This window comes from Phoca vitulina, unplaced genomic scaffold (assembly GCF_004348235.1).
Source record: "Phoca vitulina isolate PV1807 unplaced genomic scaffold, GSC_HSeal_1.0 scaffold4, whole genome shotgun sequence".
Taxonomy (NCBI): Eukaryota; Metazoa; Chordata; class Mammalia; order Carnivora; family Phocidae; genus Phoca; species Phoca vitulina.
The window spans coordinates 71,675,492-71,699,689 of record NW_022589707.1 but is presented as its reverse complement, the minus strand read 5'-3'; the positions used below and the strand labels follow the sequence as shown (position 1 = coordinate 71,699,689).

Below are 24,198 nucleotides of genomic sequence, written 5' to 3'. Positions count from 1 at the left end.
GACCAGGATAATAAAGTGAATGTTTCCCTCTAGACAAAGGCTGTAAAGTTTGCTAACATACCTACTAAAATTGTCCTGTTTGCTAAGCTTGAGGTTCATCAGGCATAACACACACTCAGTGTGTGTGCAGCATCTACCTGGGATGCTATGTACCACCCCCTGTGGGACTTATGGGGGCAAAGCAATTGCTGGAAACATGACGGCCACGCTATATGCTATGATGTGGCTAGTAGAGTCCTTTGTCTCTGAACCATGAGTCTCATGTCTTCTGGCAGCATCTAGGAAACGGTGACATGCTAACTTGCTATCTTACAAGTGAGGTAAAATCTTAGACCCTTTACAGTTTTGACACCAACACAAGATAATATATTTTGTGATAGTGAATACGATAAATGGCTTTTCTAAGGATTGTCAGAATCTGTAATGTTTTTAGCAGCAAAAGTAATAATATCAATTGTTCTTGGAAAGAAAAAGTCATTCTCTCAGGCACATCTTACGAAGTGTTTCACAACAAAACCTTTCCTGGTATCTTTTTAAATATTTCCCCTCCTTTGATCCTCTATATTGTTCTTCTTACTGTCTCTACTTAGGATTATATTATGATTTGTGTACTTAACTTTAGCTTTCCTATTAATCTGTAAGTTAGAGAGAGCAAGGCAATGTCTTATTTCTGTATCCCTACTAATGCACAATCCCAATGGGGCATAACGCCTTAGTGTGGTTACTGCTTATTCAGTGTCTATTGACTGACTTGTATCAATCAATACACCTTTATCACATTCTTTGTAAAGTCCATCCACGGTAAAATTTGAGAGATAAGCTTCACTGATGTGAAACTGCTGTAAATAGTTGCAAAGGAACGAGACAAGTAACAATATTCAGTTTAATCAGGGAGAAATTCTGTAGGATGTTAACAAAAATCTAGGCTTTGAAAGACTGGTGGGATTTCTGAAGACAGACAGAGGGTCTCAACAAGATCACTTTGAAAGGATGGGAGAGATGCAGAAGATTAAATTATGAACACTTACTACTCTAAAGTCTAATACATAGCAGCTCTCCAAAGAACCATGTCATTATAGATTTACTCAGTTTTGTTGTTGTTTTCATTTGGTTTTTTAACAACACTTAACAGGCTCAGGATGGCATTCAAATGTTCGTTCATGTGAAAAAAGATGAAAGAGCAAGACCTCATGAAAATGGAGTTATTTTAAAGCCATCACGTACAACTATCCTGCCAAGATAGCAAGGGAAATTATTCTCTTCATTTGTTGTGAAAGTCAGGATGTATTCTGGTTCTGCTCCAGAGTTTAGCATCAACAAATACCCATCAAATTAAGCTATTTGTTCTGCACAAAATATTTTTAAAAGGCAGGTAAACAACAGGGTGTAACGCTATTTCCAAATTTTCTGTTCCAGAAAGGTATAAAAAGCAAAAGGTTAAATACACATCATTTCATCATAATACTCCTATAATACAATTTAATTGTTCCAATGCACATTTCCGGGCAATTTACTATTCTTGCATATCTCAAAGGAGAAAAATAAAATAAAATAGAAATTAAATTACAAAGCCATTTTTTCTGGACTCCCCAGTGAGTCTCATAATTATGCTATGATAAAAGATTTAACAACTTACTGTTACAAGATGTTATAACACTGAGAGATTTAGGGAAGCGAAAACAAATCCAGGAAAAAGAAATAATTTAACTGTCCAAAAAAAGATTTCCATTTATAAATAAATAAATAAATAAATAAATAATCAATCCAGTATATCTCTCTTCATGGAATATATTTAACTACCTTAGACACTATTATAATTTCAACTACTATATTCTCTTTCTAACTCTATTATTCTAATAAAAATGTTTATTTATGTTTTAGTTTTACTTTCTACATTTTACATCTACGTACAGTACCAGTGTCCATTAGTGTATAAACTATTTATCCTATAAATATCATGAAAATATATTTTGAGTATAACACATTAGTAGAGTCCTAATGGTTTATAAATGGTAGTCTTTAACCTAACATATAATCATTTCGTGTTTATGCTTTTATACTTAATTATAATGACTGTCATTATTCAAGTAGTTTATATGCCAGAATTATAATCTTTTGAACTATAAACAAGATTTGTATTTGAAATGTTTATATGCTAAAGCATTTGAACTAGGACAATATTATTACTACAAGAACATTATTGGCCTGATGCATGCCCTTTTTAATGCGTGAAATTTACTCAACTGCTAACATTAATGTGAAATACCATCTGCTATTTATAAGCAAATTATATTTTAATGCCTTTTTCTACTCAGTAAAAAGATTAAATTCTAAAATACAAGAATTTCTTTTACTTTTGATGCAATAAAGTTGAATAAATGGGAAAAATATAAATACTTTCAACACAGAAATGTCTGAAAGAGCTGTATGTACAGATATCCAAATTAACTAGTGTAATGTTAGCCTAAAATAATAATGGAGAGAGTAATTTTAGGAAAAAAGCCTGATTTAGAAACTTAGAGAAAAACTATGGATGACTGGTAAATTCAAAGTTTATTACTAATATGGGATAGTCTATGAAGTCCCGTAAAATATGGGACTTAAATAAATATACCTACTTTTGATTTCTTTGGGAAATGGAAAAAGAGAGAAGAATATTTTATACTTCAAACTAGTATTGCTATCTATCTCCCAGGGAAAATTTTTGCCTTGTTTTTCGGGAAATGCCAATAACCCTCACATAAGCACAGGTGGCAAGGCACTATAAAGACTGGCCACAGCCAAGCCAATCTCTTACCATGGTTGAATACTGGAGTCAGTGGGGCTCTCAATCTTTGCCATAAGCAAACAAGTGGGGAACAGCTCCTTCTTATACTAGTCAGTAGTTTTCTCCATTCCTATCATCAACAACTAACTATTCCACTAGTTCTTCACCATTACTAAATAAAACGCGGTCATGCTAAGGGAATAAGAACCAAGGGGAAAGAAACACCACCTAACAAAAGGCAGGGCTAATGGTAGAGTGAAGACCGGCTGGGAGACATGAAGTCCACACCAAAGCAGTCATCTGCTTCTGAGTGCGGTGACACAGGGCAAGAGCATAGGATTCTCAGACAGAAAGACCTGGTTTTCAATTCCACCTACTACTTACTGGCTTCATGGCTCCATTTTGCTCTTCCTTCCATTTATCCAACATACTACTGCTAAAGTAATCATGCTAACTACAATTCTAGTTACAGTATGCACACATTCAGAATCTCCCACCAGCCCATGCATTGCCTCGATTAAGTTTCAACAGCACGGCAGTCAATATTCTCCATGATCTGGTCCCAACCGCATATTCATCCTTAACTCTCACTCTGTACCCTGTTCGCACCACTCACATCCCCCCCACTCTACCTGTCTACTTCAGATATTAGTCATTATTTTAAACTGCTCTAAAATTTCTGTTCTTTCCTCTACTCATTCTGTTCCCATCACCAATCTGTACAAATTGAAATTTCAAGTATCATTAAAAGTCCAATTCAAATTATATCTCCTCCAGGAACCCCCACCTACCAGCTTTCAGATTCTTTCTTAGCATTGTAGACATTTATCAGTTTTATTTTAATTGCACTGTATATGGCAAACATGTATGCATGTATCTTCTCCATTATATTACAGATATTTTAGGGTACAGGCTGTTTTGTTCATTTCTTCATTCTTCATATCTCCATGTATGTTTCTAAAATGTAGTTCAATAGCCCTAAAAATACACAGGACTCTTTCATCTTACTTAGATATGGCAGTACGTTACAACTGTGTGCTGATTCCATGTCTAGTTTAGACAGTAATCATGGTAGGAAGTATGTAGATGGCACTTAGTACGTTCTAGAGACCATTCTAGGCATTTAATAACTCAATGAAACCTCTCAGAAAAGCTGTGAGGTAAGTACTATGGTCACCTCTCTCTCACAGACAAGACAACTGAGGAACAGGGATGTGGAGTAAGTTGCCCAAGATCACTCATCTCCTAAGTGGCAGACCAGGCATGGGAGTCCATGCAGTCTGGCTATGTATTCTGTGTTATTCTGGGTTCTTTGTTATTACATTCTGCTACTTTTTAAGAAACATTGTACTATTTATGAATTAAGACAGTTAAAATGAAGTAAAAAGTAAAATTAATATGTTGGCTATTTTATTTTCAAAAAAAATTAACTGTGGTCAGCTGAACCTCATTCTAGAAATAAAACATTAATCAGAAAAAATAAGGGCACACTTTCAACCAATAAAGAAACACAAACACATATACCATATCTACCACTTCCTTAGTGGTAAATTTAAATAAATGTGATAAATGCAAATAAGGAAATAAATTTTTCTCATGGAATATAAAAAATAGTACAAAATGTTTTCAATAATTCTTAGATGCTATATGAAGAAATTTACCTTTTGTAATATCAAGAGGGATTTTTATTTTTGATTATTACTAGTTTTAGTTTACTAATGAATATTATCATTACTCATCATTTTGAAAGGATATACATTATTAAAATGTTTTAAAGTCACATGAAAAGTTTTTTTAATCCTGTTTTAAAAGACTGAATTACTAAATAATTGTGTAAATACTGTGTTGGCTTTTCAATGCTAAGAAAATAACAGCATGCCATCAAAAGGAATGAAATCTTGCCATTTGCAATGACGTGGATGGAACTGGAGGGTATTACGCTGAGCAAAATAAGTCAATCAGAGAAAGACATGTATCATATGATCTCACTGATATGAGGAATTCTTAATCTCAGGAAACAAACTGAGGGTTGCTGGAGTGGTAGGGGGGTGGGAGGGATGGGGTGGCTGGGTGATAGACATTGGGGAGGGTATGTGCTATGGTGAGCGCTGTGAATTGTGTAAGACTGTTGAATCACAGACCTGTACCTCTGAAACAAATAATACATTATTTGTTAAAAAAAAAAAAAAAAAAGAAGAAGAAGATAGCAGGAAGGGAAGAATGAAGGGGGGGAAATCGGAGGGGGAGACGAACCATGAGAGACTATGGACTCTGAGAAACAAACTGAGGGTTCTAGAGGGGAGGGGGTGGGGGGATGGGTTAGCCTGGTGATCGGTAATAAAGAGGGCACATACTGCATGGAGCACTGGGTGTTATATGCAAACAATGAATCATGGAACACTACATCAAAAACTAATAATGTAATGTATGGTGATTAACATAACATAATAAAATAAAATTTAAAAAAGAAAAAAAAAATACCAGCATGTTTTGTAGCTATTTCTTTTTTTCCCCTTTCCTGAGCATATTTTTGATATACCTAACATACTCAGAGTTTTCTTTTTCTTTTTTTTTTTTTTTTTTTTAGGATTTTATTTATTTGACAGAGAGAGACACAGTGAGAGAGGGAACACAAGTAGGGGGAGTGGGAGAAGGAGAAGCAGGCTTCCCGCCGAGCAGGGAGCCGATGTGGGGCTCGATCCCAGGACCCTGGGATCATGACCTGAGCCGAAGGCAGACGCTTAACGACTGAGCCACCCAGGCGCCTCTATTCAGAGTTTTCTATGAATTCTATGAATTCTATGAATTTCTATGAACTCAAAAAAACTTACCTCATTAATTTTCCATGTATCTATTTAAATCCTCTTAGACTTAAGTCCAATTAAATTATACCAGTAATTAAAGTTTAAAAAACTCTGCATCACATAAAAATAAAATTTAATTCTGCTGAGTGTAAAGCTGCTAACCTGAAAATTTAATAATAACATAATAAACTGTCATTATCTCTTCTGGCTACATCTTGACTTTACAAGAGGTATAACGAATTGGGGTGGAAGGTGTGAGGAGAAACATATACATTCCTTTTCAAATTATCTAGATTGGAAGTGCTTCCTCAATACAAAACTGTAATTTTATTTTTTATTATTTTTTAAGATTTTATTTATTTATTTGACAGAGACAGCGAGAGAGGGAACACAAGCAGGGGGAGTGAGAGAGGGAGAAGCAGGCTTCCCGCTGAGCAGTGAGCCCGATGTGGGGCTCGATCCCAGGACCCTGGGATCATGACCTGAGCCTAAGGCAGATGCTTAATGACTGAGCCCCACAAAACTGTGATTTTAAAATTAAGTAGTAAATAAAAGAAAATTTAATGAGGAATGTTTTAACAGATGAAAAACAAAAGCCAATTTAAACATGAAGAGCCCTGAATTTCCATGGTTAGAGCCCTATCCCAATTTAGAGACTATGGGATTTTATCACAAACAAATGCTTTTTAAAAGTGCGATACAGATCCAGGCTGCATCTACAGGAATTCAAGTGAAAAGTGTCTGCCAGGATGCTTTGTCCTTCCCTTTCCACATTTTCTATTCATACTAATGTCTTGATCTTGTCATATTATGATCAGAAAACTGCAAAATGTTTTAATTTTTTCAATCAAATAATGTCTTCCTCCAACTTAGTCCAAACTTTTTTTTTTTTTTACACACCAAAGGCTTTAGAGAAAGATAAAAAGGAAAAACAAATTTTATTTCTCAGAAAGTTCCAGGTGAAATCAGAGTTTAATCTAAGAAGTCTCACATTATCTGTGGATTTTAGAGATCTTGAAGACACCAATTTGTAGAAGCTACCCTCTTGTGGCAGGTGTGGGTTTCTCATAAAATAAAATAAAAACATAAGATGAAACAAATGGAATTACAAAATTGAAATTTTCACAGTGAATAGAAGGATTTAACATCTGGATTGACTTTTCTGAGTGTAAGTCAAACGTCTTTTATGAATGTAATACAGATGCAACAGAGCAGAATTTCAGTGCAAAAGACTATTATTACATAGTTTGGGAAATTCTATGAGCTAAATAATTCATAAAGCAAAACCAGTATCTAAAAAGACTAATATAATAGAGTAAGTCTGTTAAATGCTAAGTTCTTATCTATTTCAAAATTGCAGTCTTACCTGTGTGTACTCATAAAAGTTCTGATTATTATACATAAAATGATTATTTGGCATCACATATAGGACCACTATTTCCTAAGGCTAACAGGGACACATAATGCTTTGGTATTTCACAATCTTGGATGCACATTACAATCACCTGGGGGGGTGGTTTAAGATCCCCACTTCAGTCCAGCAGAGGGGAGGCGCGCATCATGGCATAGATATTATTTACAAGGTCCTCAGGTGTTATTAATGTGCAGCCAAAATAAAAACTACTGCCACACTGTAAAACAGGATCCTACCTTGTTTGCCAGTGGGGAAGTGTGTAGGTGGTTGGTGGGGGTAGGGGTGGGGGCAGAAGGCAGACAAAATTAACCTAAAAGAAATTAGAGAATAATTAGTTTCAAAGTGTTTCTGGCAATAAGTACAATGAGAATTGCAAGAGAGCAGACAATGAAGAGAACATATTTATTGGATGATGTTAGGATTCACAATAGACACAGTTTCATTCTTTCATTATCTGTGTTGAGTGCCTACAACTTCAAACATGAATATAACATAGTACTTATTCTAAAGGGAGCTATCTTATAAAGTAGGCTGGCAAGTAAACAGCCAGTTTTAATATAATATGAGAATCAAAAATCAGACCAAAGATTAAGAAAGGGCTGGGGGAACCTTCTCCCAATCTAGTTTAGAAGAGAAAGGAAGTAGCTTTAAAAAAAAAAAAAAAAAAAGTGGGTATGTTTGAAGGCCAGTCCAGGGGAGTAGAGTGTGTAACAATAAGGACATATTAAAGAGCAAACAGAAGTGCTCAACATCACTCATCATCATCATACCACAATGAATATAATCTCACAACTGTTAAAATGGCTATTATCAAAAAATCAAAATATAAATGTTGGTGAAGATGTGGAGAAGAGGAAACTCTTCTGCAGTGCTGGTGGAAATGTCAACTGGTATAGCCACTATGGAAAACGGCATGGAAATTCCTCAAAAAATTAAACCTAGAATGACCATATGATCTATCAAGTCCACTTCTAGTTGTATATCCAAAGGAAATCAATAGAGAATCTCAAAGAGATATCTGCATTCTCATGTAGCATTATTCACAAGAGCCAAGAAATAAAACCAACTTAAGCGTCTGTCAATGGATGAATGGATAAAGAAGATGTGGTGTACATATATACAGTGGAATATTATTTGGCCATGAGATAAAAGGAAATCCTGTCATTTGCAACAACATGGATGGACCCTGGGAGCATTATGCTAAGTGAAATAAGTCAGACAAAAAAAGACAAATACTGTGTGGTATCACTTCTATGTAGAATCTAAAAAAGTCAAATTCATAGAAACAGAGAGTAGAATAGTGGTTGCCAGAAAGGGAGGTGGAGGGATGGAGATGGGAAGATGTTAATCAAAGGGTATAAACTCCCAGTTATAACATAATAAGTTCTGGGGACCTAACATACAGCATGATGATGATGATGAATACTGTATTATATACAAAAGTTGTTAAGACAGTAAATCTTAAATGTTCTCACTACAAAAAAAGAAATGGTAACCACGTGACATGATGGATATGGTGGCAATCATTTTCAATATATAAATTTATCCAATCAACATGTTATACACCTTAAACTTACACAATGTTATATGTCATTATAGCTCAATAAAGCTGGAAAAAGTGACAACAGAAGTGATCTGTTAGCAATGTGTTGATGTAGACAAGTGGAGAGGAGACTAAAAAGGTAGATGGAAGTAGAACATAAGGATCTGTAACTTTGCAAAAATGAGAAATTTCAGTTTATTTTTACTAAAATATTTTAGAATGTTTTATAAGATGAAAATTATGGAGCAAAAGTTGTTAACTATGGCCTGAAAAAAGAATTCAGGAAACCCACCAGCTTCGATTGAAAAAAATCACATCATTATTTATTTGCATAATCTCCAACTAAAATTTAGCACCTCTATCATATAAATGTAAGAAATAAATTACAGTAGTATTAATATCCATGGCTTAATAACCAAGAGAAATACCTGATATTTTATTTTATTCTTTTAAAGATTTATTTATTTTAGAGAGAAAGAGAGCTTGCACGCATGTATGGGAGGAGGGGCAGAGAGAGAGAATCTCTAGCAGACTCCCCAGTGAGCGTGGAGCCCATCACAGGGCTCAGTCTAATGATCCGGAGATCATTACTTGAGCTGAAGCCAAGAGTTGGACGCTTAACCGACTGAGTTACCCAGGAGCCCCAAGAAATAATAGATGTCTTAATATTACTTTAGAGTTGTTACAGGTATCTCAAAATATTATTAACATTCATCATTACTTTGAAATTACAGTACTGAAAAGAGCAGTTGCTAGGTCTTATTATTTAATATACTAATTAAGAAGCTACATGTTTTCATACTATGAATTATTATTCTTGTAGTGTGATAGCTTCATTTCAATATATTCATAATTTGATGACTTTTTTCCATATTTTATTTAGTAATCCTACATAATGATTTAATACATTTAAGGGTCCATAGACTTCATCAGACTGCCAAATAGAGCCATGACACACAAAAAAATTTAAGACACCCTATACAAAACTATATTTGTTGCTGATTTTACAGAAAGAGAGGCAATTAATATAAAAAAGATAAAAGATAGCCAATCCTTAAGAAAAGTCAACAGGGTGGGATACAGAGCATGGGTAGAAAGAATGGCACTTTGTGAAAGGATAAAGAGCCCCCACCCCCCCCAACACACACACACACACACACACACACACACACACACTGTAACAGGAGGGAGGGAGAAAAGTCACACAGAAGTAGTAGCCTTGGTTATAGGAGAGAGAGGATCCACCTGTTTGATAGTTTCTATTTTCTACTAAAGTTAAAAATTAAGATTAGTCATCTTCCCTGAGGAGATCATCAGGGCTAATCCATTCTGAAACATCCCTACAGAATGACTGTAGGCCCCATGGGCAGCATGGACACTCCCTCACCCCAAGAGATCAGCCATCAGTAGCTGGACTCATATCCTCATAAAGCTCTGTGCAGCTCGCAATCTGACTCTGCCCTTCCAAACCATTCAAACATTTCCATTAAATCATCTCAAATGCTGGCTCTGTCCTTAGCAAAATCCACTGTAACTGCCACCTCTTTTTCCAGTGTTCCTTGACCTTCCTGCTTTAATTAAACCCAGCTTGTCCCCTGAAACTTTTGTTTCTCTGGTAGAGAAATGGTGGTGGCTTTTTTATTCTAAACCCACGTTAAGAAAGATATTTTAAGTGATTCTTCTTGCCTGTTTCTAATTAATTTTCACTCTAAATTCATCTATGCCATAATAATTTAAAACAAAATAGTAAACGTAAATCCCTTGCTGCTCTGAAGCTCATGTGATCACAACCATACCACCTGCTATCCCTCCTCGTAGTCATCCGCCATCATCCTTTGTCACGCACTCCTCAGTAACGGAAAGAGTCTTTCCACCTAGATTACCCTCTTTCTCTTCATAAGGATGAATCATCAGCTATCACCCTAGCCAACTGGTGCCCTACCCTCTGATCTTTCAATGATCTGCCCTTGAAATCAACCTCAGCCACACACTGTGATGTTGCTTCTCTAGCCCTCCACAGTCCACTATGCAAGCCACTAGCCACAACTGGCTATTGAGCCTTGAAATATGGCTAGTGGGAATTTTGTGTATGTAGCTTATCAAGTCTATCACTTCCCCAAAAAATCTTTTCTTGACCCCCCCCTTATCTAATCCCAGCAACCCCTTTATGTTCGCCTCCCTAACCAGCTTTATTTTTCTCCATAACACTTATCACTATCTGCTATTATAGTATGGTATTTTTTTAAGTCAGTATTTTCTAATCTTTTACAAAGTATATGTCCTGCTTCTGAAATAAATATTGGGTTATGAAAATTACAATCAAATAAGTAAAATTAAAAATAAATAAAAATGTTATTGTAGTTGCCAAGACAGTGAGGTATTGGGTGGGGATAAACAAATGAATCAATGGAAGACTGCTGAAAAATATGTGGATGAAACAGACCAATGGAAGAAGGTTTGGAGGGTGTGTGCATCACCAGGAACTCAAACACTGCTGGAGGGAATAGAACTTTGTATAACTACTTTCTTCTTTGGGGAAGTTTTAGGCATTATCTTGTATAGGTGAACATTGACTGTAATTAACCTATAAGCAGCAATATCCAGAATATATGCTTTGGAGGCATTCCTTCAGGAATGTGTATTAGGAGATAGTTACTATAGTAATCACAGAAACATCAATAAAGCAAAATCCTGGGTTCTATCCAATTGTCCTTTGATAGGTAATGGGTAAACTATGCTATATTCGTATGATGGAATGTATTACACACCGGTCAAAGTGATGAATAAGAGCTTATACATAGCTTCTAATGTGTGCAAAGCATACTTCTTGGTCCCTTACTTACATTAACTCAGTTCTGTCCTCAGAGAAGACTAACATTTCCCCTTTTACAAATGAGGAAACAGGCATAAAGGGGTTAAGGAATTTGCCAAGTGTTGCAAATGCAAAGCCAGAATTTGAACCTAGGAGTCTAATTCGTGGCCCTAATTCACTACTCCATTCTACAACAAAGGGACTATAACAATAAGGAAGATGACTGACTCTAAAAAATAATATTGGATAAAACAAAAGAACAACAAAAATAATCCCAGAAGACTGCAATATACTATTGTACATCATTTTTACAAAGCTCAAAACAAGTAACTCTAAATAACATACTATATAGGAAAACATTTATTATAATAAGTTTTAAAATAAAAACAAAAAACAGACATAAAATACAGGGTAGTAATCACTTGTATGTAGCAGGAGGCATGAGGAGGGAAAGACGGGGAGGTAAAGATAGCTGCATCTAAAGTGGGATTGGTGATATTCTCGTTCTTGAGTTGGGGGGGGTTCACTGGTATTGATTTTATTATTATGCTTTCTAACATGTTTACATTATTTATATTCTTCTGTGTATCAGATACTACATTTCAAAAGATATTAAAAGGTAAGATATAAATACAATATGAGAAAATAGAGAAAATGGGCTTTGGCTACTCTCAAGGTACCTGATCTTAAGGGAAAAAGGAGGGAGTTGGGATCATATGGATATATACTTAAGGGGAAATTTTTCTATGGTGGGGTCTGGATCTTGCTCATATAATGATGGACTAGACTTATTGGTCTGACCTCAGAAATTCTGCCTCCCAAGGGGTATCTGGTAATGTCCAGAGACTTTTAGACTGTCATGACTGGGGAGATGCATTCTGCTGACATCTATTACCTAGAAGCCAGAAACCAGCTAAGCCAGGGACCCAGTCTACCATGCACAGGACACCTTCCTCCCCAACTTAGACCTATTCATAATGTCAATAGTACTGATGATGAGAAACCCAGAGACAGATAAAGCAAAGCAGGAGAGATTAAAAATATAGTAACTGGCACCAAAAAAAAAAAAAAAAAAAAAATCGAGGGAACAAGGTACAGAAAAGATGGGAGGAAAGCCTGGCCCAGAGGCAGACACACTGCATCTTCAGAGCCTGGAAAGCACTGAGGCACCTTCATTCTCAAGTCCATTCCTTTAAACAGAAGGTGCATGAAGTAGACCTAGCTTTAATTCTGTTACTGAAAACAAACACAAAAGTTCTATTTGAAGTTTCATTGCTAATCACACTTTGTGGAACCAGGAAGGAAAAGTACAAAACAACACATGCAGGTGAGGAGAAGTTACCTCAGAGCCAGGGAAGCTTAAGCCTCAGGGCTCCTTGCTGGAACTTGGCCCTTTTGTGACCCAGGGAAGGACCTTAGCAATTTTGAAATTTATGTCTGAATAAGTATATTTCCTGAAGAAGTCACTAAACTGTATACACTTCAGGCCCCACAATATGAGGATTTACCCTTGAATGCAGCAAAGTCATTGAATTTATTAATTTGTGTAGCTACTTTCCTTGACATCCTTGCGAGATGGCACCCTAAAGCTTCAATGGCCACATACTATTCTATTTAGCTCCCTAAGATGCAGTTCATGAAACCCTACCACTCTCCTTGTTCCTTATACAGTCTTCACAGGTCATTTCCCCAGTCTTTCCAGCATTATAGGCCTAGGGATACAATTAGGGCAAAACAGTAAAGGAGAATAAATAGGTGATTCAATTTCCTCTACTCTAAAAGGGGAATCATGTTAATGTGGGAAGCTGATACCTCTTGGTCTTAGTTCCATGTCGGAAACAATAGCTGAGGAAAATCATTAGGAGATTTTGTGTACATAAGAATCATCTAGAAAGCCTGCTGTAAATGTGGATTCCAGGGACCAACTCCATAAGGGTTACATCCTGACCCAAGGATAACAATTTAAAAACCACTTCCTTAATGCAAAAATTCTTAATCTTCCAGGTATCCCATCCCTTGAAGGATCTTTCCATATTCACCTATTTAAAATTTTAATATAGGGATTGTATTAGTTTATTAAGGCTGTGGTATAACAAAATACCATGGACCGGGTGGCATAAAAAACAGAAATTTGTTTTATCATAGCTCTGGAGGCTGGAAGTCCAAGATCAAGGTGTTGGCAAGATTGGTTCTTTCTGAGGCCTCTCTCCTTGGCTTGTAGATGGCTACCTTCTTGCTGTGACTCACACATCCATGATGTTTCTTTGTGTGACCGAATTTCCTCTTTTTACAAGGATACCATTCAGATTGGGTTAGGGCCCACCCTAATGGCCTCATTTTAACTTCATCATCTCTTTAAAGGTCTTATTTCCAAATACAGCCATACTTGAGGTACTGGGGGTTAGGGCTTAAACATATGAATTTTGGGCGACATTCAGTCCATAATAAGAGATTGTTCTATGGATCCGACACTTAGGATCCCTAGCTGAGATATTCCTTCACAGAAAATCGGAGAATGGAGATGATGTAACTGAGAGAAAAAGAAGACAGCCATATGGTGAACATCACAGTTAGTGGGGGAAAGACCATCCGCGCAAAGAGAGAGGAAAAACCACTGAATTTGGAAGGAGGAGGTCATAGATGGTCTTAGAGACTTGTGTGTATATACGTGTGAGTGTGTATATAATATAAATACTATATATCTGTTACATATATAAAAATATGTCTTTTAAGAACTATTGAGGAAACATACTTAAAAAGGATAGTAAAAAGGAAAGACTATGTGCTTTTGCTCCCTCTCGCAACTACTAAAATGATAGTAAAGGACATAATCCAAAAAGGACAAGACAGAACTTGAGTGGAGAAGCCAAAGAAATGTCAGCAACATTTTGGAAGTTCTATGACATATGGAAAAGTGTTGAATGGCTTTGCACACTAGAAAAACTGAAATCTAAATGCTTACAAGGTGAAGGAAGCCAATAAGCAAGCTGATTCATGAAAAAGAACTTTAGAAATTCTCAGGAATTGGAAGTCTACTGTCCCTTGGAGAATAGGAATCGGATAGGTGTCAGTGAAATCAGGAGAAATGGTCCAAAATTTGTACAATAAACAGGCCAGAAAGTTGAGGGAAAGAGAATCAAGAAGAAAATGCAAAGAAGAAAAAACATTTAAAAAATATTTTCCAGAGCTGAAGGCCATGAGGTTTCCTGTAGAAGGCCCAATGTGGATGAAAACATATCAACTCTAAGAGAAATTTGAGAAAAAATTTAAAACACAGAGTTACTTGGGGTTAAGATTAGGGGGATATGGTGGCAGGAAACAGGTTAGGTATAAAACTGAAATTAGAAAGGCATCAACTTCTCAATAGCTGTACTGAAAATCTTTAAACAATGGAGCAATATCCTCAAAATTCTGAAGCAAATGATTTTCATTCCAGAATTTTATACTCATCTATCAATTATTATGTGAAGTCTGAATATTATTATTTTCAAACATAAAAAACTCAAAATTTTACTTTGGATCCTTCTTCAAGAAGCTACCAGAAGGCACATTCCACTAAAAGGTCACATAAACTCATCAAGAAAACTCTACAAGTGCGAGGTAGAGAGGATGCTCAAGGATAATGGTGAAATGCAACTCTAGGATGGTAAGAGAACCAGAGAGGTTATCTTTAATTTAAAACCAAAAACTTGGAACTGATGGAAACTGAGAAAAGGAGAGGAAGTTGGGTAGAGAGTTTGGTGTTTGGTGAAAAATGAGAGCAGGTAATATAAAAAATCTAAGCAAATAGAAAAAAAGAAGGGGATAATATTTAATCCCAGAGGGGGCAAAAAAAGAAGTGTGATCTATTTTCCTTATTACACTAATGTGAATGGTTGTTACTTAAATAAAAATTGTGCTATAGCTAAATTGAGAAGATGAAGGGACAGATAAGTGGGGGCTTCTCATGTACTACAGAGATATTTTAGCTATGGTACTGCAAGAAAAGAATGCTAAAATCCTCATCTTCCTTAATAGAAAGTCAACAGATAATGTCTAACATCAATGGTATCAAGAAAAAATAGTATACAAATGTTATTTAGAAAAATGGAGGTAAGAATCAGAAGAGTAACAAAAGAGTTGAAATAATTTTCTCTAGGGATTAGGAACTGGCAGAGATGAAAGGATGCTGGTTTTCATCATAAATTTTTTTAAGTGACTTTAAAAAAATATGGACATTGATCATTCTGACAAACATAAAAATAAATGTGTATCATAAAGAAAATGTATTATGTAATACATACATTTATGCCAAAAAGATACTATCATCTAAGTATTTCTGCATGTTTTAAGGTTGACTTGGGTCTGAATAAAATGTACCTCAACTCAACTCTGTATAAGCAGAGACTCTAAGTTCTATCTTTCTCATCACAGTCAACCTTTGCTTGAAAATGTTGGGCACTTGCCTATTTTAATATACTTTAATCCACCACTATTTAAGGAGCATCCACCTGAATTAATGATATTACCAAGAGAACATTAGCTATAGCAAGGTCACACATCCATACTGCTTTAGGCTGGGGTTTTTGTAGAAATAATGCCTAGAGGGATTGCTGGTAAAACATGTTCCAAACCCAGGTCTCAGGACAGTGGGTGTGGTGACAAGGGCCACCATGCAAAGAGGAATGTCAAACACACCAATCCAAAGTCTTCTAGAAATACAGAGATCAGTGGTATGCTAGAAAAGTTCATTCTTGATACTTCATAAACTTTTTATAAGGATTTCATTTTTCATGAAATGTTTTATTTCTTCCAATAAAATAATCACTCAGAAAATTAAAATGGCCAACAATCAAAAACTAATTCAAGTAACACCATGCAAGAAGTTATCTCCCTCATCCCCTTTTCTTTCCCTCCTGACACACAGTTTGATGTTGCCATACCTCTCGATAGCCACTGCTGATTTGTTCCAAGCTGAGAGAATACACAAGATCCTTGCCTCCCACAAAGAGTCTTTCCTGATATTCATCCAGCAGCATTGCATGGAGATCAAGAAACCCAAAAGGGCTATGAAAGACTGATGTTCGATTTAGGTCCAAGAGTTCTGAAATGCAAAAGAAAATGTTTGCTAAACAAAAGACAAAATACAAATACCTTTATAACACTTTTATCATGGCTCAATTAACTACAGGATTCCAATAGGTATGACGACATTCATTTTATCACAAATACAAAGCCTTTAGAATTTATTACTCAAAAGATTAAAAATATGCAGTGCATTAACAATAGTGTATTGCATATTTGAAAGATGCTAAGAGAGTAGATCTTGAAAGCTCTCATCACAAGAACAAAAATTGTGTGATAAAATGGATGTTAACTCAATTTACTGTAGTAGTCTATTTCAAGATATGTACGTATATCATGTACATTTTAAATTTATTCAGTGCTCCATATTGATATGTCTGTTTCTTGATAAAACTAGAAAAACTAAAAAATTGTTTAACAAGTAAAAAAATGTAACTGGGAATAAGTTTTAATGTGCACAAACTAAAATCTTTGTAAGTTTGTGAATCTAAAAACTTCAATATGTAAGGTAAATATCCTATTTTTTTTTTTAAAGATTTTATTTATTTATTTGTCAGTGAGAAAGAGAGAGCACAAGCAGGGGGAATGGCAGGCAGAGGAAGAGGCAGGGTTCCTGCTGAGCAAGGAGCCCGATGCCGGATTCCATCCCAGGACTCTGGGATCATGACCTGAGCCGAAGGCAGACACTCAACTAACTGAGCCACCCAGGCATCCCAATATCCTATGTTTTTAAATACAGAAAGAATTAACCTTCATGATCTTCATGTAAAGTGCTATGTGGAAAAGTCATTTTACTGTGAATTTTATATTTACTTCTCTGTGTTCAACAAAAATTCCAAATCTAGAAAAAATATTCCAAAAGTGTGTCCATTTAATTCCACATGAACACCAACTCACACAAAAAATGTCTCCACTTAATATTGGTTTTGAAAGTCACGTCCAAAATCAAAGCGTCCATGTCTGGAAACTCTCAGGTTAATACAAAGAGGTAACGCATGATAGCATTCAGTTCAGCAGGGACAACTGATAAAGCTGGTGGGGATCTCTAAGAGATTTCAGTTGATTTTTGGTTCGTGTTTATGTGTCCATGCCCACAGCAGAAATCACAAATGATTTGTTTCAACTAACATACATTTAAGCTTAGAAAGTCACAATCTGACACATCTCTCACGTGTATTTGTTTGTTTGTTGAAGGTATTTAACTGCATATGGCAGTTCAGGACTTAAGCTTGGTAAGTGATGTAAGAGAGCCTTCGATGATGGTAATACTGCCCCTAAGACTAGACCCTGCAAGCTGAAAAAGTCCCGAAGAGGCTCCTTTGGGAAACACTGACAAGTTCGAAGACAGCTTCATCTTCCGAAAGTCAAAGCCTAATGCATCTGACAGAGAACAGGGAACACTGGTGACCAGACACTAAAATCCAGAGAGCAGGACGAAATGTGACCAATCTGTAGAGCATTGAGCTCACTCTGCTCCTGAGAACAGAGAGATGAAGGACCTTTTCTCGCTCTGTTAAAAATGTATCTGGGGTGCCTCGGTGGCTCAGTCGGTTAAGCATCTGCCTTCAGCTCAGATCATGATTTCAGGGTCCCGGGATGGAGCCCTGTGTCCACTGAACCCTGTGTCAGGCTCCCTGCTCGGCGGGGAGTCTGCTTCTCTCTCTGCCCCTTCCCTTGCTCATGGTTGCTCTCTCTCTCTCAAATAAATGAAATCTTTAAAAAAATGTATTCACGGTCTATATCTCTACTCTGAAACTGTAGATGTCCAAAATTCTGTGGAGTAGGGCTAAGTTTAAACCCTTAGTTTAATACACCTGAAATTAATGTAACATTGGGTGTCAACTATACTCAAATAAAAAAAATTAAAACCCTTTAGTTTAAAATAAGAAATATTGCTAAAATCAAAGTATCTCTTATAAAGGTAAAACTAATGATACTGAGTCATTAGACTCTTCACCTAAAGAATCTGAAAACAAGTTTTGAGGGAGGGATGCAAAGAATAATGTGTTTTATTTGGGGAGGAGGAAAGAGGAATGATCAGGGGTTCTGAATCCTGGAAGACAAATTTTTCCCATTTAACAATTTTGTCAAGGTAAAATCATGTCACTTTTCCTTCCTTCCTAGGCATCCACTAACAGCAAGAGATGTACATTTTAGGGATTTGATACCATAACAAAAATATGGATCAACACTGTCTATTGCCATTACACCTTGCCTTTACATATGATCACTTATAGCTTTATATCAGGGCTGTTAAATGGACTCTTTTCCAGAAAATGTTCCCCAGTTATTCCAATAGGTTGCTAAAACTCTCCAAGTTTTATGCACAGTGAAATCATTATCTGAAAGGATGCAATTAAAAAAGAATGGTTACACATTATCGAGAATTAACAGGCCTCTAAACCAAACACAGTAAGGTGCAGAGGTTGGGTGATTAAGTTTGCTGGAAAATGACAAAGTGATGAAAGGAATAAAATACGAGAGTACACCCTGAAGTGTTGCCACAGTGGAATGGTCTGTGCCCATATTAAAAAGTCTGAATTCAAATGAGGCACTCCAGGAATCTGTTCCATCTAGAGATCACCTTACTTATTTCCCAATGAGGTCATTGGAACCTCATTACCCCTGTATACATTATAGAGAGATAGACATTAACAGTTACTTGTTTGTTTTTATGACTTGTCCATTTCTGCTACGCTTACTATAATTCTAATAGTCTATAGGTGGTAGTTCCTATTTGTCTGTAATAATAGAGACTGATTACTGATGCATCAAGCTTATTTTATTCTGGTGTATCACCTTTTATTCTGACCCATCTGCCCATTTTGGTAGCCAGGTCTATCCCATGAGATCACAAAAATACACTCATGCATCTATGGAAAAAGAGTTTGGAAAATGCAAAGAGAAAAAACTGAAAGTGCGTCCAACAAATGCAAATTTTTAAAAATGTTCATTTCTTATGGCCTTTACATTTATCTTTTTTTCCTCCCCACAACAGTGAACAACCACGGAGTAACCGATTAAATTGCCACTGTCCTGGGGCACCTGGGTAACTCAGTCGGTTAAGCGCCCCACTATTGATTTATTGAGATCAAGCCCCGCCTTGGGCTCCACATTCAGTGTGGAGTCTGCTCGTCCCTCTCCCACCCCCTCTAACCCTTCCACTGCACTGTCTCTCTCTCTCTCTCCCTGTCTCTCTCTAAATTAAATAAATAAAACCTTTTAAAAAATAAAATAAATCACCACTGTCCTTTATTTTAGTGATAAACTCAGGTGCCCAGAAATTAAAATAACCACCCTATAGACATACATAATTACAATGAAAAATCACTCAAATTACCAAAAAAACATGAGAATTAAAGTACAACAGGTGTGTATGTCATAACAAAAAGTCCTGTAGACTGAGAATCTGAAGAGCCACATGCAAGTCTTGGCTTTGCCATTAATTACCTGTGTCACCTTGAACAACCATCTAGCCTCTTGGTTACACCAACTAACATTTCTATTGATGGTTTCCTTACATGTTAATCACCATTGCACATTCAAAATCTTGTCATTGACTAAACTGCATTTCTAAAGTGGAGGTCATAAAAACATTGTAAAAAAACACACAGATATTTTAGAGTCTTCCAAAGCACAGCATAAAACCTGTGTTTTGGAAGTGTAACCAATGGAAGGACTATAATGAACAAGTGTAAATATCACATGTGCCATATTCAAGCTTGCCTAAAGGGAAGCAGTCAAATTATTTATGACTTTCATATATTTAAATGATTATAGGGTCTAAGAATACTTTTTTAAGTTATAAGGAACTTTGGATCTTATTTTATTTATGTTGCCTATTTTATTTATGCTGCCAAGATATGTTTGGATACATTAAGTTGAATATCATAGACATGCCTTAGGCAGTAAGTCAATAAATTTCATTTCACTTATGAAGACACTTCCTAGAATAATTCCTAAAGTCACTTTACCTTTACAAACTTGTAAGACCCAATGAAGAGACTACAGTTTTCTTTAAACATTTTCACAAAATGACAGAAGATTATTGAGTTGCGTCTGCAACTTTCCACTTTGACCATCACCATACAACACAATAGTGCCAAAAACAGATTCCTAAGAAGTCTGGGCTTGTAGCTAGATACATTATTTCAGAATCATGATACTGACCAAAACGTATCAAAGCGATGGTTTATATTTTTCTTGTCAATTTCCGCAGGCATAAATCCTGATTGTGATCCTTAATTTTCTCTAAGACCAAAACTGTCTTCTTAACTGTCTGTGATTCTCCAACATCCTTGACTTTAAGTCAAGAAAGGTTAAAAGTATCCATTATGAGTAAATTCTATAATAGAAACATTTTTTAAAGGCTATACATAGTAATACTTCAATACTAACTCCAATTTCCTACTCTTATTTAACTTTCCTCTTCCCAGAACGGATCTGAGATGACTTATACAAATACCTTCAATTGAACGAACAAATACAATGCTAGGGTTATCAAGATGATAAAGGGAAAAATAAGGAAAATAAGATAAGACTGGAATTAATTTTATTAGCTGAAAGTCACTCTTTAATATCCTTATGTATTGTTGAAGTGAATACCAAAATTGACCCCAGACTTCCTAAAATTCAAAGTAAAAGTCACTATAACACAATAGAAAAACTGTGTTAGTTGCTTAGGAACATTGCTTGTTGTGATGGCTAATTTTATAGATCAATTTGACTAGATCAGGATTGCTTAAATATTTGGCTAAACATTATTTCTGGGTATATCTGTTAAGGTGTTTCTGGATGAGATTAGCATTTAATGGATGCACCAACTAAAGCATCACGGGAGGGTCTGAGTAGAACAAAACGTGGAGGAAGGAAAAACTCACTCCTTTTTTTCCCCCTGCCTCTCTGATTGAGTTGGTTTCAACTGCCTTCAGACTGAGACTTACATCATCATCTCCACCGGTTCTTACACCTTCAGACTCCGACTGAACTGAACTACCAGCTTTCCTGTCTGTCTGTCTTGCAGACAGAAGACTGCGGGACTTCTTAGCTTCTGTAATTTCGTAAGCTAATACCTCATTTTATACATATCTCTTACCGGTTCTGTTTCTTTGGAGAACCCTACTAATACACCTGGTATTAAGGACTAAGAGAAACTTCTTAGTTTCATTAAGAGGTCCTCTTAATGGCTGAACAATACTATGATGGACACCCAACCTCACTAAAAAAAAATAAGTTATCAAGAGCCACACCTTTGCTTGTAATTACATGCCTCAGGGCAAGCCACCTGAATTCATATCAGAGTGCAATCTACTGAAAGTGACTTTATGGTTATGGGTGGCCATGTTAGCATAGACATTAATGATTTCAATGAATAGAGATTAAATCAGGGTAATATAGGTCCAAGGATGGAAAAACCAAGCCTCATATTAACTGGAAAACCAACAGGAGCACAAAGTAGTTTCTTTATTGAGAAATGGTGTATATTTGCTTCTTGATTTTCTTAATGACACTGCTTCACTGTACTGATCCTAAAGGATTTATTCATCGGTTTGCTCATGCTAAATAGATGTACATTAGCTCCCAATTATCTGACCATCCAGCTCCAACCCCACCAAAATACAACAATAATTTTTGCATCTTTGAATTCAAATTCCCAAGGAAAAGAATGTAATTGACTTAGCCAGTGTTCACAATTCATAAACCACTGGCTTTCTGAAGACTGGCTGCTTTGAGATCAATTAACCACCCATGGTTAAATGAAGAAGCCATGCGGTAAACAGTGTGGTCCCTATAATTATGGGGGGTCAGAGCTGTCACCATTAAGTACATGTATCAATCCCATAGACAAACCTATCTGTTTATATTTATGAATAAATGTACAGTAACATAAATTCATTACAATTTGTATTTCCAGTAGACTGAATGAGTTGACCTGTGGCTTACAGACATTCAGTATAATCTCGCCAAGTTTTGAAGAACACCTTCAAATATGAAAATCTGGGTTTTTATTTTCTGATCTTGAGCCATCCTTCCTAATAATAAGTGAATTGTTAAAATCCCTCACTCAAGTGGAGAATAAACCTTACTGTCTGCACCGAGAATATTACTTGCATTTTTGTTCTCTTTTGGGAAACATTCATCTATCTCATCCATATGAAATTTCTAGGAATTAAAATAGGCTTTATTTGTAAAAAGAGCACTATAAAAATAAAAGCAATTAATAAGACAAGAGCAGTAAAGTTTGATAAACTATGGAATTCCAAAATTTAAAGAAAGAAACAGAAACAATTATTAGGGAAAAAGCTGGGGGAAGTATTTAATTAGAGCATAGATATAAAAACAAATTATTGATAATTCAGTATGCTGAAAAAGAAAGAAAGAAGAAAGAACTATCACCTCTGTTCTGAAAACAGGCATGTCATAATAGATGACAGGCAAAAACAAATTCACATAAAAAGAATTCAACTTCATTAAATATATAAAGAAATGTGAAAATATCATTTTAAAGGGTATTTTAAAAAAATTACAATAACCAGTAAAAATGAGGTTCAGTGTATTGCTATTAGGACTCTTTCAGAGGCCAATGTAACACTTCTGTATTACCAAAATTTTTCCCAGTGAACATGTATTACTTTATTTAAAACAAATTACATCCTAAACAAAAGGGAGGGGGGGAGAAATGACTCCTCCTTTTATGCAACCAAATTTCCTCATATTTCCCAATACTGTTCCTCTCAGCCCTGACTCTCGAGGGGAGTAATAACTGTTAATATTTATTGAGTAGTTATATGTCACATACTGTCTAAGGGCTTGGCATTTATTATCTCATATGGCACTTCCATGAAGTAGGTAGGACCTACCACTATCCCCATCTTCTAGATGTAGAAAGAGGTTTTATGAGATTTGGTGCACAGTTAGGGTTATTTGCTCATTGTTAGTGCCAAAATTTACACAAGAGAAGTTGAATGAAGAGCTTTGCCATGAAGAATGCATGTGAGATGGGGTGTCTATCACCACTATGAACTCACCCAGCTTAGTCATCCCCCGTTCTCGTCTCCAGAGTCAAGGAGCAAAAAGACTAACTTATTAAAAGCTTGTTCCTTACTAACAAGGACTCCATAACCTATTATAGGTAAAACTCCTCACAGAAACAACTAAGAAAAATCTAGTCTATCAAGGGATTACAATGTGTCTGAAGTTGAAAGTATTTTTGTAGAGCCTGATATAAATAAGATAAAATGGAAGGTTTTCCCAACATTGAATAGTTGTATTAAGTAAAAATAACTCAATAGCAGCAACATCAACAGGAAAATTCAGATTAATATCAATTTTAATTTTAATTTCCTTTCATTTGTATTTTATCAACTATCTCAAATGACTACAGAAGTTTTCATGTTGTTGACTTGTCAACTGGTGACGTTTTCCACATTGTACATCTTTTTTGAGAAAATGAAAATGTTTTTACTTAATTTACTACAGAGTTCCAAGATGTACTGGAAATTTAAAGGTATAGACTAAATGCAAAAGAAACTCAAGCAAGAAGCTTCCCTCCCATGAGACTTTTTCCTCTTCTTAGCTTTCAAGCCAGCACTTTAAGTCATATTAGTGATTTTAGCTCCAAATTACAGCCCATGGACTTGGCATATTTACCAAGCAATGGCTAACTTCTTTATCCGTCTGCACTGCTTCAAGCTGCCTAGATGAAAGAATCAGAAAACACACAGGAAGAGGGAGACAAAAGAAACTCTAATCTCAGGTAATCTCCAGAAAACACAGTGCAAATAATGGACAGCG

The 24,198-nt window shown here is 35.9% G+C and overlaps 1 protein-coding gene across 1 annotated transcript in view; it reads right to left on the bottom strand.

The window, feature by feature from the left end:
- The window catches only part of SEMA3E (semaphorin 3E), a 247,167-nt gene that overhangs the window by 92,493 nt on the left and 130,476 nt on the right, over positions 1-24,198 (bottom strand). Inside the window, exon 2 of the mRNA XM_032402271.1 lies at positions 16,263-16,423. Within this exon, the coding sequence (XP_032258162.1) occupies positions 16,263-16,423 (161 nt within the window). The remainder of the gene's footprint in view (positions 1-16,262; positions 16,424-24,198) is intronic.